The 17,051-nt window shown below is 40.7% G+C and overlaps 1 protein-coding gene and 1 long non-coding RNA gene across 2 annotated transcripts; one reads left to right on the forward strand and one right to left on the reverse strand.

Annotated features, from left to right (window-relative positions):
• The first annotated feature begins 243 nt into the window (after positions 1-243).
• On the forward strand, positions 244-13,859 carry LOC106727739. The gene is made up of 4 exons (XR_001363970.1): positions 244-591; positions 2,633-2,675; positions 5,364-5,437; positions 13,393-13,859. It is a non-coding gene; the product is annotated as an uncharacterized LOC106727739 (long non-coding RNA).
• Positions 13,860-15,152: 1,293 nt separating this feature from the next.
• LOC102251248 (F-box only protein 31) lies at positions 15,153-16,948 on the reverse strand. Its single transcript, XM_014547292.1, has 2 exons — positions 15,546-16,948; positions 15,153-15,181 (listed from the first exon to the last, which is right to left on the reverse strand). The coding sequence occupies exons 1-2, from the start codon at positions 16,942-16,944 to the stop codon at positions 15,153-15,155; spliced, it is 1,428 nt and encodes a 475-aa protein (XP_014402778.1). The 5' UTR covers positions 16,945-16,948.
• Positions 16,949-17,051: the final 103 nt, after the last annotated feature.

Raw genomic sequence — 17,051 nt, forward strand, 5'->3', positions numbered from 1 at the left:
CAGAGGTGACACGTGAACTCATTTTTTTTTTGGTTGATTTTTCTTTGTTAAATAGCATTTAAATATATAAAATAAATATCAAAAATATAAGTCTTTGTTTTACTATGGTTGCAAATATCAAAACATTTCTATATGTGACACGGCACCAGAGTTAAGTTAGGGTTTTTCAAAATGCTGACACGCCGAGCTCAAAAGGTTCGCCATCACTGGTCTAAGCCATAACCCAACTGGCAGTATACAGGATCAGTGGCCAAGGTTCAGGTATGATGACCAACCAGACAGCTCGTAAAGCAGCCCAGGTAGTGTCAGTGGATGGTTGGGTGGAAGCTGCCATCCGGGTAGATGGAATACCCCGGCTGAGCCATTGGTGTCCCAGGGCCCGGCTGGAAGTTTTCCTCTTCTCTTTGCAGGTTGCAGGGGTTGACACAGGGATAGGAGCAGCAGTATTTGGAGGGTAGTACTCCTATGCTGTAGGAATACTCGCCATGTGGTCAGCATAGGAGTCTGAGCCGTGGCAGATGCAGTTCAGTGGAACATGTTGTCAATCCAGTTCTTGATGGGAAGGGAAGTTCTGTAACTGGCTGCTCTTTGGTAAGAGGCTCCGCCCGTGTTAGCACTATCTATATATACACTGCCAGTAATTGCAGTTCTAGTGAGTGTAACCGATTTCTGCCCCCTTCCACGATAGGGACCCAGATCCAAGGGATATCCTCTCTCTCTGCTATTTTTTGCCATAATGCCCAGCCCATGCCTTCCCCGGTTACTGAAATATCTGATTCAAATGTCAACCCCACCTGGGGGATTCCAAGGGCTTTAATCTAGTTGACCAGTATTTTCGCCTTTTCATAGGCAGCCTGTTGTTTGGCTCCCCAGCCCCATATAGGGCCCTTTTAAACCAGGTGATATAATGGCTGAAGGCATTATGCTAAGTGGGGTATAACTATTCACCCGTACCCCAAAATTCCCACAGAAGCCTGTACCTCTTTCACACTTCGTGGTAATGATAGGCTTGTAGTTTGTCTGTGACAGACTCAGGGACAATGTGGGTCTTACCTGACCATATGACTCCCAAGAACGTTAGTGCGGTGCCTGGACCTTGAATTTTCTGTGGATTTACTGCCCATCCTCACTGTTGTAGGTGGTTCAGCAAGGCCGCAAGGTGTTCTGCAGCAGAGGCAAATCTTCATAGGTTAACATGTCATCCATGTAATGAGCCCACAATCAGAGGCTGGGAGGGAAAGCAGTGACAAGTCCCAAGCCACCATCCCATGGCATGTGGTGGGGCTACTATGTATGTAAATAGCCTTGAGGTATACTCCAAGTGGGAAACATTTTCGCACAGTTTGTCACTGTGAAGGCAATAGCCTTAGCCTCGTGGCAGGGGAAAGCATCACCCCTTCCAGAAAATATACACCCAACAACAAGAGCGTACTGATAACCCATACCGAGTGGCAGTTGAATGAAGTCTAGCTTAAATGCTTTTGGTACATGAAAGAATGCCAAAACTGAAAAAATGAGGTTTGCCAGGGCCCTGGAAGAAGCAAGCAGCCGTCTTGGGGTGCCCAGGCCCTGTCTATTCATTTAATGCACAACCATTGTTGACCCACATTAATTTCCCTGATTCAGGAGCAGACTGCTGCCACGTTACAAGGACACCTGACAGCAAAAGTCTGGCAATGAGAGGTCATTTTCACAGAAGGAGAAAGGGCTTCATTTGGTTGCTGCTGCCTTTTTTTTTTTTTTAAATATATTTTATTGATTTTTTACAGAGAGGAAGGGAGAGAGGTAGAGAGTTAGAAATATCGATGAGAGAGAAACATCGATTAGCTGCCTCCTGCACACCTCCCACTGGGGATGTGCCCGCAACCCAGGTACATGCCCTTGACCGGAATCGAACCCGGGACCCCTCAGTCCGCAGGCCGACGCTCTATCCACCGAGTCAAACCGGTTTCGGCTTGCTGCTGCCTTTTCATGAAAGTCAACGAGAGCATAACTTTTCCTATGGAAAGGATTGAGTTTTCTTACATAATCAAAGACCCGATTAAGACAACATAAAACCCAGGAAGTTATTTTGATAAAAGATAGAATCTTTGTTTTCTAGGCAGAAAACTTGTTACAATATCTTATCAGGAGCAGACCCACAGTCCAAAAAACTTCATCCTTTTAACAGAAAGAGGAACAAACTCTAAATTTGCATCAGCTTACTTTTGATATTTTAAATCCATTTACATAATTGATCCATTTTGAATCTTAGCAGCTTGACCACACATTAAAAATTTTCCCCAAAGTTTTCTTTTCACAAACCTACAATTATTGCTAAAGGTTTCATCTTAAAACCTTTTTATTCGACACAAATCTATATTTAATTTATTAGTTCTGAACAATTATGGTTAGGTTACGCACAAAAACTTCATGAGATTTTAGACAAAATCAGCCATGATTCTAAGTTATTCTTCTTTTTTTTTTTTGCCGATAACTCTATAGACAAGTCCAAATTATAGGAATACCTCAATGAAATATTAACACAGTATTAATATGATTTCTAGTTGCTCTGCTAATGTTTCCTTTCTACTTTTCTCTCAAAGAACAGTGAAGAAACTTTAAACATTCTGTGATATTTTTATCTTTATAGGAGGAAAAGTTATCTTAAACTGCTTCAGAGGATTCCATGAAGAGTAAGTTTTTCTTTTTTTGATATACAGTGGGGCCTTGACTTACGAGTTTAATTTGTTCCGTGATGGAGCTCGTAACTCAAATTACTTGTATGTCAAATCAACAGTGAACAAGTGAGACACGTGATGCTGGGTGTTGTGGCGTTCACTGTGACGTTCGCTGCGCCAACTAGCGGTGAGGTATCTGAAGCTGGCTCGTAACCCGAATTTTAGCTCGCAATCAAAAGCAAAAAATCGGCCGAGAGACAGCTCTATCTTGAAAAACTCGTTAGTCGGGACACTCGTAAGTCAAGGCCCCACTGTATCTCTGACTTTGTTATTTCTCCTTCTGAGGAAAAGTAGAACAGCTTTTAGCTTGGTTTCCTGATTACTTAATTAAAATCTCACAGCAAAAGCTTTGTATGTAATATGGTGAAAATAAGGGAAGTGCTGAATGTCAGCACTAAGTACTATGAGTTGATGAAGAATGTTAATAATGGGTGATGAATATGATACTATCATATAGTAGTTTCATTATGTTTCCTGATACTGACACCTATGTATGCTTGAGTATATTTCATTTATACTATACCTCAATTGAAAAAGGACTTGAAGTTTTGAATTGCCTTGACGCATTAAAATATTTTAGTGTTACTAGTCCGTTATTTTATGATTAACTCCTGCTTTGGAACACTAGAAAGGGGAGAAAAAAAGGAATGTTCTCACTTATTCATATCCCATATTGAAGAAGTAAGAGACTGTACCACGGAGTGAAACTATTAAAGAAGTGTTCTAACAGTAATCTGAAATAGCACTAATTAAAATTGGAACTCTGTATACAGGGGAATTGTTAAATTTTATGCCCACTGAAATAGCAAAATAATTATACTTTAGTTACAAAAATAAAGAATGACTTATTTTTAGCATATTTTATAACACCCTACTTAAAAGTTGAATAGCTGCAATAAAACGCATTAGGCAGATGTGGCTACAGTACTTGCTTTGAATGCCAGCTGGATCTGTAATTACATTTTTGGGGAGATGAAGACTTGAATGGTTGCATAGAATGTGGTACGTAATATTACCTGCCAGCAGTGCTATTGTAGACACTCTTAATTAAAAAGTACGTTTCAATATATTTAATTTATAATGTGTTTTATTATATTTTTAAATTGAAGATTTATATCCTTAAATATAAAATAAATTTTTATTAAGTATTAGGATATCTATCCTTATATTAAAAAGGAGATAGATATACAACATTTAAAAAAATCTCATCCAATGATATGTTTTTGTTTTTTTTAGAGAGAGGAAGGCAGAGAGAGAGAAACATCGATCAGTTGCTTCTTGTACACACCACGACAGGCGATTGAACCTGCAACCTTTTAGTGTATGGGATAACGCTCCAACCAACTGAGCCACCCAGCCAGGTACTTTATACATCATTTTTTAATGTGAGATTTGACTTTTATCACATTGCCTTTAACCAAAAATAGAGGCCAGTTCCTGAGAAATAAATCACAGGTTATAGATTAGAGTTTTTAAAATAGTTTGATCAGTAGTTCTGCTATTTCTCTTATTAGCACAGATACTGAACAAATTTACCTGCCATTTAAATCTATAATTGAGAGACAAGAAAGCATTTTGGCAGGTGAAAAAGGACAATCAATTGAAAATTAGATGCAAGAGAAATCCCTTCAAAACCAGCATGCTAGATTTTCATATTGTTCAAGATTGTGAGTCTCAGATCTGCATTCAAGGCCAAAAGATGATACTGATTTGCAACTGCCAAGATATGTCTAAGGAAGTCACTTTTAAAGGAGAATGACAGTGCAAGCAACTTTAGGGGTCAGCCTCCTCTCGTGTATTTGAAAAGGGAAGTGGGTTAGTCTCACTCTCCAGTTATCCCCATAACCGCTCCCCAGCACCCGCTCTGCTGTCAGCTCTGTGTCTATGCACTGTACCCCCGACGGACAGAGTTCAAAGGAAAGCCGAGGCTGGCTGCCCTGCACACTGTGCTGTGTCAGCCGGCTGACCTCAGCGGAAGGGAAGTTGATGATGCTGCCCTTTCTCTCTCACCTGAACTTTATTCTCTACATATTGAAACCTCCACTTTACTGAAAAATCAGGAATATCTACAATGTAGTATTATAACAAAGATGTGTGTAGGAGGGAAGAGATATCTTTAAAACTGTATGCTAAATGTGACATTTTTGGGAGTGAAAAGGAAAAGCAATTATGGAAAACTCCCCTTCCTAGCTTTTACCTTTCTGTCAGAGGGAACTTCTGATCCTAATCTTTCCTGTGCAAGTCGCCACCCCTCTTCAAGAGGTTTTGGTTCCTGAACCTTCAGAGGAACTTCCGGCCTGGGAATCTGGCTTTCTCCTCAAGCCTGTAATTCACCCACCCCCTAATTTGATTCCTGAGTATAGAATGATAATACCACCTCTGTGCGAGTCAGCAGGAGACTGCAGCTAGGAAGTGGCCTGGTACTCAGGAGACCGAAAGTCTGGTCTGTGCAGGACCCCCCACCTCTGAGAGATGTGCTTTCTTAGCCTTTCAAAAAAAAAATTTACACTCACACACACACAGTTCTCATAAGGTGAATGCAACACATTTTTCCATAAATGAAACATTTTCCCAATGAATACAGTGAACCATATTGTTAAACTCAGTAAGGGCAGTTCTCTTTGTTCAAACTTGTTTCTCCAGACAATGCTTCTAGCCGTGGTTTTCAAAGCGTCATCTGGGACGCCTGGAGGTCCATCAGGCCAAGTTATTTTAAGGTAAGTCCTGAGATGTTATTTGCCTTTGCTACTCATTCTTTTACAGTGAAATTCTCCAGAGCTTCTATTGCCATCATCATCCTGACAGCGAATGGAATATATGCTTGTGGATCCTGTGTCTTCTAAAATCTTCCAAAGTAAGCTCTTTGGGGTCCTTCATTAACTTTTAAGAGTGTAAAAAAGGTCCCGAGACCTACATAGAAGGTAATAGATGCAAAGTTACTCATTTCTCCTCCTTGAAACCACAGATTGATCCACCCCGGACAGACGCTCTTCAGGTGTATCACAAACACCAGGAGCCTCATAGTCACAGCTCGTCCCTGCCTTGAGCATATCCAAGGCCTGGCCCGGACGTCCTTCCCATAAAACGCTCTGAACAGAGGCTGGCCGTGTGGTTTCCCTTTAGCCCAGAGCTGGGATTTCTATTTTCTCCTTCCTCCAAAGTTGAGATTTTCTTCCCCCAGGAGGCATCTATATCTAAACATTGTACGGAATGTAGTTTCAGAATAAATGAACATACATATATTATATAGAAAGTCTTATATATAAAATCTAAGAGTGATCAGTTTTAACAATAAGAAATCAAGGAATTTCTGTAGATGTTATGCCATTTCTGTAGTAGATAAGCATTTACACTCTACAAAATGACAGTAGGTCTAAGGACATATAAGCTTAGTCCTTTAATTTGCTAGAGAAGAAAAGTTAAGACAAAGAAACCTGTTTTTAAAAAATCCAGAGTGAGCTTTAATAGGTTAACTACTGAGAAATTAGCAGGGCTGTCATGTGCCATGAAGTTTGAGAGCAACCAACCAGTCAACATTGACCATCCAATTATAGTTTAATAGTCAGTGCAAACTTTTGCTTTTTAGTTTTGAATTTCTATTGGATTCCTTGTATTCTATCTACCTTAAAAACAGCAGGAAGGAAAACAAGCCGAACTTATTAATAAGCTAAAGTTTGTCTGTAAAGTTGATTTCTGGTATTTCTATTCCATGGGGCTTCTATGTGTCCCAAGAGGTTTCCTGTGACTTACTTAGAAACCACTTCTCTTCTTAACTACAGGACCTACCTATTATTTTATCCCAGATCCTCAGAGGCAAAGCATAGCTTAAGAACTTATAAAACCCTGCTTCTTACTCACATGCTCTTTACCACTTTAAAAGTTACTTCCTGGTGCCAGATACACTGCTAACTGTGGTTCACAACCAAAAATAATAGGTCAATACAAAAAGACTTAGGGTATTATTTATCTGCTGTTTTTCTTAGGACATAACATCTATAAAGGAAAAAATGATCATGACTATTAGAAATAAAATAACATTTAAAACTACAAAAAATGTTATCCTGATAAATGAAAAATACTTTTCATATGTTACCCTCAAATACCTTGCTTTAGTTAAGTCATTATCCCTGCAGTGTAATAGATCCAAAGAACATAAAACTGCTCGTCCAATATTGTTCACATATTGAATGGTATAGCTAGAAACATATCTAAGTCTCTTGAATCATGTCTGCGTGCCCAATGAGAGGGAGGGAATGACAGAGACAGAGAGTGAGTTAGTTTTAGGAGTAGGAAAACAGTGAAGCAATTGGCTAGCTATGCTTTTTAGATCTAGTCTTTGAAGTTCCAAGATAATAAAACAGACTAGACAGAGCCTATTCTCTAAGCTGAGTAAGAGAACAAATAATCCCAATGTTACAACAAAGAAAATTGCTGAAGTTAGATATTATTTATTCTTCTTACAGCAGCATTAGGTGATGAAAGTTTATATAGATGAATAAACCATTCATTTGGAAAGGAAAGCATACATTACACTGAAATCTAACACAGAAAAATGCAGGTCTTTCATATCCTTAGGGAACATTTTTCCTAACTACATGTTAACTACTAGGCCTTATGGTCTTTTTCAATGAGGTTGTCTTTTCTAAACAGCACCATTAGTGGGAACCCAAGAAGCCCTAAAACAGTCTCTGTTTCCTATAGATTAATGTCATATTAGTAAATATCAGAGAATACAAGTTATTTGGCCCATTCACTCAATTCTATTAATGCAGGCCCCAGTCAATCCAAATATTTCTCTTTTCCCTAATTACTCCCATTTTCCAGTCTCTGCCTTTGCTCATGCCATTCGCAGTACCTATACAGTGGGGCCTTGACTTACGAGTGTCCCGACTAACGAGTTTTTCGAGATACGAGCCATCTCTTGGCCGATTTTTTGCTTTGAGTTGCGAGCTAAAATTCGGGTTACGAGCCAGCTTCAGATACCCCACCGCTATTTGGCGCAGTGAACGTCACAGTGAACACCACAACATCAGCCCAGCATCACGTGTCATTGTAATGGTGAAAAGTGATCTGACATACGAGTAATTTGAGTTACGAGCTCCGTCACGGAACGAATTAAACTCGTAAGTCAAGGCCCCACTGTACTCTCTTTCACAATCACCTTTTCACACCATGGTTCTGGGATTGCCTGTTGCTAAAACCCAGTTCAGAGACTACCCTGTTTGTCTTTTTTAAAAAATATATATTTTTATGAATTCCAGAGAGGGAGAGAAAGAAACATCAATGATGAAAGAGAATCATTGATTGGCTGCCTCCTGTACATCCCCTACTGGGGATTGAGCCTGCAACCTGGGCATGTGCCCTTGAACGGAATCGAACCTGGGATCCTTCAGTCCGTAGGCCAATGCTCTCCACTGAGCCAAACCGGCTACGGCAGTTTTGTCCTTTTAGATCGGAATAGCACAAGCAGTGAGTAGGTGGGGATCCTGGAGTCAGACATCTCGATCAACTACTTCCTAGTTATGGGCAAGTGAATCTTTCTCTTCACAGTTTCCTCTCTAGTAAGTGAGATTGGAGGTTTAACCTACCACAGGGTTATTGTGAGGATTAAATAACGTATGCAAAGCACTAGGCCGCTGACAGACTGATGCACAGGGGGTTCTCAGTAAGGGCCCGCTGTCATGTTCTTAAAGTGAAAATAATTGCGTCCTCTCCTGGCTCCAATTGCACTTTCTGTTCTTCTTTACCAGTCTCTCTCCACCTTGGATTAGTTAACATACACACCAAATTATGTCTTCTCTAAGGACAGGATAAAAACAAAACAAAACACCTCCTTATTTTTTTTATCTTCTATAGCCTTTGTATACTATAATAATGGGAAAGCTAGCATTTATTAAACACAAAACACATGCCAGAAATCAAGTGAGCTTTTTACATGCATCCTCTCATTTCATTTCCATAACCACCCTATGTAGCAAGTAACATCAGTCACCCCCACTTTACAGTTGAAGAAACGGGTTTAGAGAGGTTAAGTAACTTGCTAAATGTTCCATAGTTAATGGGGACTTTCTGATTCTACATCCCAAACTCTTTAACAACCATGTTACACTGAATGACCATAATCTTCACCGTAAAGATGCGTATTGCCTCTGCTGTGCAGTGGGCTCTTCATAAATAACCACTACCTTGGAGAGTCATGTCTGACAATTTTTACTGTGAAGAGTGAAATTAACAAGGAAGTTTACAGAATTGTGTCATGGAGTCATAGAGGGGACCTGCAGTACAGTTAACCCATACTGTTGTATAGAGCTTGGCCCATGGACCAGTGCTTAGCACCCCTGGAGGCCTGCTGGAAATGCAGAATAACCTTGGGCCCCAGCCAGAGACAGTGCATCCCAACCTGCATCTTAGTAAGATCTCCAGTTTAAGAGTCGTTTTTTATAGAGGCCTCACACGGGCAATTCTCCACTTCTTAAGAATAGAAAAAGGAAAATTAGACTCCGGGGAATTTTCTTTCTAAAAGTGTTAAGAGATCATGGAATAAAATATGGAAGGAATGTGTAAGAGGGCCTTTCCAATAAGTTATTTTTAATATATATATTTTATTGATTTTTTACAGAGAGGAAGGGAGAGAGATAGAGAGTCAGAAACATCGATCAGCTGCCTCCTGCACATCTCCTTCTCGGGATGTGCCCGCAACCAAGGTACATGCCCTTGACTGGAATTGAACCTGGGACCTTTCAGTCCGCAGGCCGACGCTCTATCCACTGAGCCAAACCGGTTTCGGCTCCAATAAGTTATTTTTAAATGATAAGTGATAGTCTAAGAAACCTCAACTAGGAACAGAGGGTCTTAGTTCCTGAGGGTCTTAGTTCCTGAGTATATGGAAGATTATAATTAGTTGTAGAATATAAGTTCTGAAAGTAGAGTCTTTATCTCATTTATTGTTGTATTCTCAAAGCACAGAAGAGAATCTGGTACATAGTAGGGACACAACAGATATATGTTGAATGAATAAAGGTATGCTCTTAAGATTCTCAGGGCAATTCAAGTACAGTATATCCCCTAAAAAGTAGAATTGGGGACAGGAATAACTTCTAGATCAGTGGTTCTCAACCTTCTGGCCCTTTAAATACAGTTCCTCATGTTGTGACCCAACCATAAATTTATTTTCATTGCTACTTCATAACTGTAATGTTGCTACTGTTATGAATCGTAAATATCTGATATGCAGGATGGTCTTAGGCGACCCCTGTGAAAGGGTCGTTCGACCGCCAAAGGGGTTGCGACCCACAGGTTGAGAACCGCTGTTCTAGGTTCTCAAACTTTAGAGAAGTGATTTGTCTTATGTGTTCTAATATGAAAGAGGTTTTCTGCCATTAAGGAGGACACAAGGAGGTGAAGAGAACATAATGTTAATACCAAAATATGCCTTATATAAGAGGCAATTACATATTACATAATGGAAAGAAAAATTATCTTTTCTTTATATGTTCCATTTTCTTGTTTTAGAAAACTCCCGGGCTTAATAAAACCCGAATTTTGTTCTTTAAACATTGCCTCAGAAGCTTTGCTAGGGACAAGGTGATTAATTCTGCACCGATTTCTGGACACCAGGGAGCACAGCTCAACAGGCCCAATAATAAAGCCAGATATCTTAACACTTACTTTTAGCTCAGTTTAAAGAGAACAGCTGTTTTCACTCCAGTATCTACTCATCATGATGAACTAACGTTGCAGCGTGTCATATCCTCTTTCGGCATTAAGCCTCCAGGCCAGAGACACACTCCTAACAATATTAGGAAGTAAAACAGTAAATCTGTGTCTGGTCAAGTCAGACAACCTAATTAACCCTTCAGTTTATAGTTAAATAGAACAAATGTAGACACGAAAGGCTTTGTCGCATTGATTACTGGATAACCAAGATTTCTTAACTATCCTTAAGAATCGATAATATCGGATTCATTTACCGATTTCATTGTCAGAATGTTACAAAGGCTGCTGAGGTTTAACTCTCTTGCATTCACGAAAGAAGGAGTAATCTATTGTGGAGTGTTAGAGCAAAAATGTTCCATTGTAAATACAAATTTTGAAATGTTTTTAGCTAAAGAACTGAAATTAAAGCAGGACAACTTTTATCATAGCCCAACAAAGCCACCTATATTCATGACAACAGCAAATGTTTATTATTTCTTTGGGTTTCTTATAGATACAACTTACTTTCTAAGGAAGGTAAGATAATTCTAGGATTTTTTTGGTTAGTTTTACCATTATGACAGAAGTAAAATGCATAAGAAAAAGAAAAGTTATTTTGTAAGAACTTAATGCTAGCAGGGACATCGTTCCTCACAAACGTTCCTGGCAGTGTCCTGGTTGTGCCTACCTCTGAAAGCCGACTGCTTACCTCTCAGGTAACTCTCGTGGGTAACCCCAGGGCTGTATTTCCTTGACAAGGAAAACTGAAAATATCTGCAGGGGAATGAAACAGTGTTTCAATCTACCAAGCAAAGTAACTCCAAAGGGTTGATGGACGACAGATAAAAAATGTCAAGTGTGCCCAAAATTAAATAGTTCAGTCATAAATCATTCAACTCAGGCAAGAGTGAAAATAAGAGTGCTTGTCCTAACAGCCACCAGAAAGAAAGGACACATTCCAGCCGCAGTGACAACATTGCTTCCTCCGGCAATCCCTGACAGCAACACGTCTGAGAGCACAGGGAGGACAAAATAGAAATATCTACCTTTCATGGGTGGAACCCCATGACATATTTCCAAAGAGAGAGCTCATGCAGAGAGGAAAACCAAACCAAACCATAAAACCAGAACTGCATCTTTCAACAGAAAAATCCCTGACATGCCTATAAAAATGATCAGAGCACTGAGCACAGCAGTCACCTTCGGCTGAAATAGACCAAGTAATTGCAAAGGTATGGGAGTGGGATTTTCTTGGCAGGATGCACACACCAAGAAAATAAAAGACCTTAAACAGGCTCAAGGTAATAGATGTCAGTTTCATCATCTAGCTCTGAGTCACTGTGTACATGTGCTGGGAGCTACTTAAAAGTCCAAAATGTCGCATGACCTTTTGTCTATTCTTTTTTTTTTTTGGAACTAGCGTTTTGATTGAAAAATAATACTGTCACTGGCATATTCCTCTAAAACAGTGGTTCTCAACCTTCCTAATGCTGCGACCCTTTAATACAGTTCCTCATGTTGTGGTGACCCCCAATTTCATTGTTACAAATCGAACATAATTAAAGCATAGTGATTAATCACAAAAACAATATGTAATTATATATGTGTTTTCCGATGGTCTTAGGCGACCCCTGTGAAAGGGTCGGTCGACCCCAAAGGGGTCGCGACCCCTGAGAACCGCTGCTCTAAAATGTTGTGTGTTTGTGTGAATATATATTTTATTTGTTTTTCTCCACAAATGAAAGCATACTTTATATATACATAGGTACTATTCTGAACCTGATCTTTTTGCCAAAAATATACTTTGAAAATATTTCTGTTAACTCAAAAACATCTGCTTCACTGAAAGGACTAAATGATATTACATTGATTGGATGTCCCATAATTTATCCAACCAATCATTAACAGTAAAAATGCTTTTACAATTAAAAACAATGCAGGGACCCTCTTTCTGGGGTTATATCTGTATGAATATATCTTTGGATAATTTTGTAATACTGCATTGCTTGTCAAAATTTGTGTTCCTAATTTTGATAGAACTCAATCAAATTTGTTAGAGTTAATCCACCAGCAAAACTTTGAGGATGTCTGTTTATATATACCCTCACCCACAATATATTTGATCTTTGGAGAATCTGATAGGTGAAATGGCATTTCATTTTTGTTTTAATTTTAATTTTCAAAACATTAATAGGTATTAGTGTTTTGAAAATTCATTTTCAGTGCCATTTGTATTTATTTTTTAAAAATATATTTTATTGATTTTTCACAGAGAGGAAGGGAGAGGGATAGAGAGTTAGAAACATCGATGAGAGAGGAACATCAATCAGCTGCCTCCCGCACACCTCCCACTGGGGATGTGCCCGCAACCAAGGCACATGCCCTTGGCCGGAATCGACCCTGGTACCCCTCAGTCCGCAGGCCGACGCTCTATCCACTGAGCCAAACCGGTTAGGGCAGTGCCATTTGTATTTAAATGTGAATTTGGCTTGTTTATCTTTCATTGATTTGTAGAAGCTCATTATATTCCACATTTCATCAAATCTAAGACATCATTAATTGTAACCAAAAAATCTGTCCTTTAAGAAACAGTGCTTTTTTATCAGCTATAATTTTTAATTTGAATATATTAAATAATCCTTTTACCCTTAAGTAGGCAGATATTTTTGTCATGTTTCACTCTCTCACATATAGACAGGAAATAAACCAAATTTCTCCAACGTCTGACTCTTCAGAATCATTGCAACAGAGTCCTCCGTGTTCAGGGTTTTCCATATAACGGTGTCTCTGTGCAATCAGAGGACTGGTATTGAAGTATTTCTTTTGATCAGTTACTCAAAGAACTAAAAGCCTGCAGGGCTGGGCTCTTAAGCTGACATTGAATGTTGTTGACATTCTGGCCTGCTCTTGACCCCAGCCAACTGCAGGAATGTTGCTAAAGGAGTCTGATATCCCAACCTTCCCTCTCCTCCCACAGCCATCTGTTTCTACAGATGACACCAGGAAGCTTCCGGACATCCTCATTCCAGAGACGCTGAAACGAGGGGAAGACGTGAACACAATGAACACAGTTCTCAATAAGAAAACTGGACTTTGCATTAGGGGTTGTAAATATCTTTCTCAGGCTGGTACTTTTATTTTGACTAATATTTTTTATCATCAAGAATGTTTACATGTTCATGTGGTCAAATGTATCATTTATTAAATATATGGAGTATGAATTTTGTGTCTGGAGCTTCCCACAGAAATATTATAGAAAAAAAGCCCATACTTCCCAAGGAACAGTTTTTTTTTGTCTTTTTTACTTTTAAATTTGTGATCTAGGGTATAGGATATAGGGTATGTGTGTATGTTGTGTGTTCAGTAGAATGTCTGAGGTAGAATTTCAGCTTTTTCTCAAACTACCCAGGTTTTCCACTATCATCATATACTACTAAATTTTCACATCTGTGTTGGTTTATTTTATAGTTTAGCTTCCTTTCTTTTATACACTGATATATCTATATTCTCAGAAAGTATAATACAATTATCTTCTGTAGTGAAACTCTATGAACTATAAATCTTACTGTAATATAAGTGGGCTTTCAATTCTCCTTTTTCTTAAGTTTTCTGCCTTTTTGAGTGCTTTTCTCATTAGTTGAAGTTACAATCACTTTATTCTCTTTATTGTCACAATATTGAATTTACATGATTTAGAGAGTTGCAATCTCTAGAATATCAATTTACTGTCTAAGAACAATGAACTCATTCTACTTATTAAAATCTCATTCTATGTTTTTAAACTTTCAAATACATAAGTCCTGTTCACTTATATTGTTAAATTTATATCTCACTATCTTACTAGTTTATTGTCATTGTGAATAGATTTAACATTTTCTAACTAGGTATAATGCGCATATAAAGAAGCTGTCGATTTTGTAAACATGCTGATTACTCCAAATTCTTCTTAGTTTTAATATTTTTTCCAGCTCATTCTGGCTCCAAAGCCTATACTCGATTATACTCTACTGCATCCACATCAAATGCCTGCTCTCATAGGTGCTTTCTCCTCCTGGAATCTCTCCTCTTCTTCAGTCTTCTCCAGGTTAGCTTTAATGTAAACAGCCACCAGCTGTGCATTCCCTTTCATGGCCTATCTCTGGCCTTCTGTACTACACTGGTTTGCTCTTATTTATAGGTGGTCTGCAACTTTAAATATTACATGTCTTGTATTCCCAGCACCTAGTAAAGCGTGCCATCTATTGAATGTGATCAATAAATACCTATTAAATGGGAAAAAAAACTAACACAAAGAATAGAAATTCAGTTTTAAGAGCCCTTGGTTCTATATCTTTGCATTTTATTAGTGGTTAGTACACTTCCCTGCACATAATAAATACTCAATAAAGGTGAACTACTGGCTCACTATACTCCTTATACTTTTAAATATGCCAGTGCATATAATAGTAGATGCTACTTCTTTTTAAATAATCCTTGAAGTTGTTAGGTTTCTCTTAGACTACTCCTCTCTAGTCCATGGTCGTGCAAAGACAAGCAACAGTTATGCACAGGAATGTATTCAGAGGCTAGAGCTACTTTTCCTCAGACCCAACAAACATAGGGTTTTGTCATCTTACACCACATGGAAGTGGAATAGAATTGAAAAGTCAAAGCACAGTTGGACATATGAACAATGGGAAGTCATTGACTGAATGAGTATCATCCTTTTGAGGTCCACCATGATGACCACCACTGTTGCTAGTAAGAAAACATCTTAGAATAAATGCCTGGACAACAAGAGCGGGAAAAGGAGAATTGATATCTGCATTTACCCAGCATTCTACACTTCCCTTGATTTCACAGTCATTCTGTTCCTACCTTTATTTATTTTTAAAAAAATATATTTTATTGATTTTTTACAGAGAGGAAGGGAGAGGGACAGAGAGTTAGAAACATAGATGAGAGAGAAACATCCATCTGCTGCCTCCTGCACACTTCCCACTGGGTTTGTGCCTGCAACCAAGGTACATGCCCTTGACCGGAATCGAACCCGGGACCCTTGAGTCTGCAGGCCGATGCTCTATCCACTGAGCCAAACCGGTTAGAGCATGGACTGAATGTTCTTGAGCATCTCCAGGAAGGCCTGCGGGGATGGTGCCTCCACATTCTGGAAGGTGTTCTGGACTCTGCGGTACAGGAAGAAGTATTCCGCCTGGAGCCAGATGAACCCGAAGTGGTTCTCATCAAACAGGATGAAGACTCCAGGTAAGCGACTGGTGAATGTGAATTCAAAGAAGGTATCAGTAACAGTGTCCACGCCATAGAAACACATCCTGCAGGTTCGGGGGTAGTTGTGGAGTCTTGAGCGCACGCCCACAGGCAGAACAAACGGGACAGGCTGCTCCTCCGCAGCTGCAGCCCCGAACTCCCCCACGCTGGGCTTGGCAGGGCTCTGCCAGCCATGGTCCTGGCTTTCCTCAGTCCCGTCTTCTTGCTGCTGCTGCCGCTCCCCGGTCACCTGCTCGTCAATCTCCTGGACCACGCGGGAGAGCTCGTTGAAGTTGCGGAAGATCTCGCCATCTCGCAGCTGGATGCGGCGCATGAGGTGGATCTCTAACGCCTTGGCTGTTCCGGTGACCCTCGTGACCCTGGCATACTTCCCATGGAAGCTGAGCATGGCAATCTGTAGGCCGAAGGCATCGTAGTTGTATTGGAAGAGGCCTGAGGTCGTCGGGTGGCTCGGCGGGAGGTAGAGGCGGCGGTAGGTCAGGCTGTCCTCCTTCACCAGCACCCACCTCTGTCCTCCCCAAAGCCACGTTAGTGAACCCGCTTGGTGGTCTGTCATCTTACACAGGGTGGTGAACCTGTCCTTCTCAATCAGAATGTGGCCGTGGTGGGGCCTGCTGTTGAGGCCTTCCATGCACTCCACCGTGGCTGATTTCCTCTCCGTCAGGCGAATTCTGAACGAGGGCTTGAAATGCATTGGGTCATCCACATGGGTGTCAAGGGAAGGCCCGTACCTCCAACCAGTAATGCATAAGCCGTCCACCACGACATTCAGCAGTGTTCTATCGAAATGATCTAGCTGCCACAATCCCAAAATGTGTCTGTATGGGTGGAACAGCTTCGCATAGACTTCTCGATAAGACATACCGATCTCCAGGTTCTGCAAATTTTCACGAACACCATACTCCTCCCGGCAGCACCGTCTCCAGATGCTGTCGGTGTGCAGGATTTGGTGGAATTTGGTGCAGGCCTGGGCCAGGCTGGGCAGGTTGGTGCCTGGGAGCGAGGCGAAGATCTCCACCAGCATCTCCACCGGCAGGTCCTGCAGCAAGCAGTGCGGGGTTGGCGGGGGCGGCATGGAGCTTGCGACTCCTCCACTCCCAGCACAGCACCACGCTGCCGCGTCCGCCTCGACGTGCTTTTCTGCCGGGGCCAGGGCCGGCTTGCCATCGGCCACTGCCTTCTCAGCTGGGCGCTGGCGCTTCTGAGGACACCGACGTCCCTGTGAAGAGCCCACGCTGCAGAGGCAAGCGCACTCCTCCATGCCTCCACGTAAAGCAGCCACCACAGTGTGAGCTGCTGCTCCTCAGCTGGGCTTTAAGCTGGCTCGTCCCGCCCAATAGTCCAGCCACGCCCCCAGGGCCTAGCCAC

The sequence above is a fragment of the Myotis brandtii genome, unplaced genomic scaffold (genome assembly GCF_000412655.1).
Source record: "Myotis brandtii unplaced genomic scaffold, ASM41265v1 scaffold470, whole genome shotgun sequence".
Classification (NCBI taxonomy): domain Eukaryota; kingdom Metazoa; phylum Chordata; class Mammalia; order Chiroptera; family Vespertilionidae; genus Myotis; species Myotis brandtii.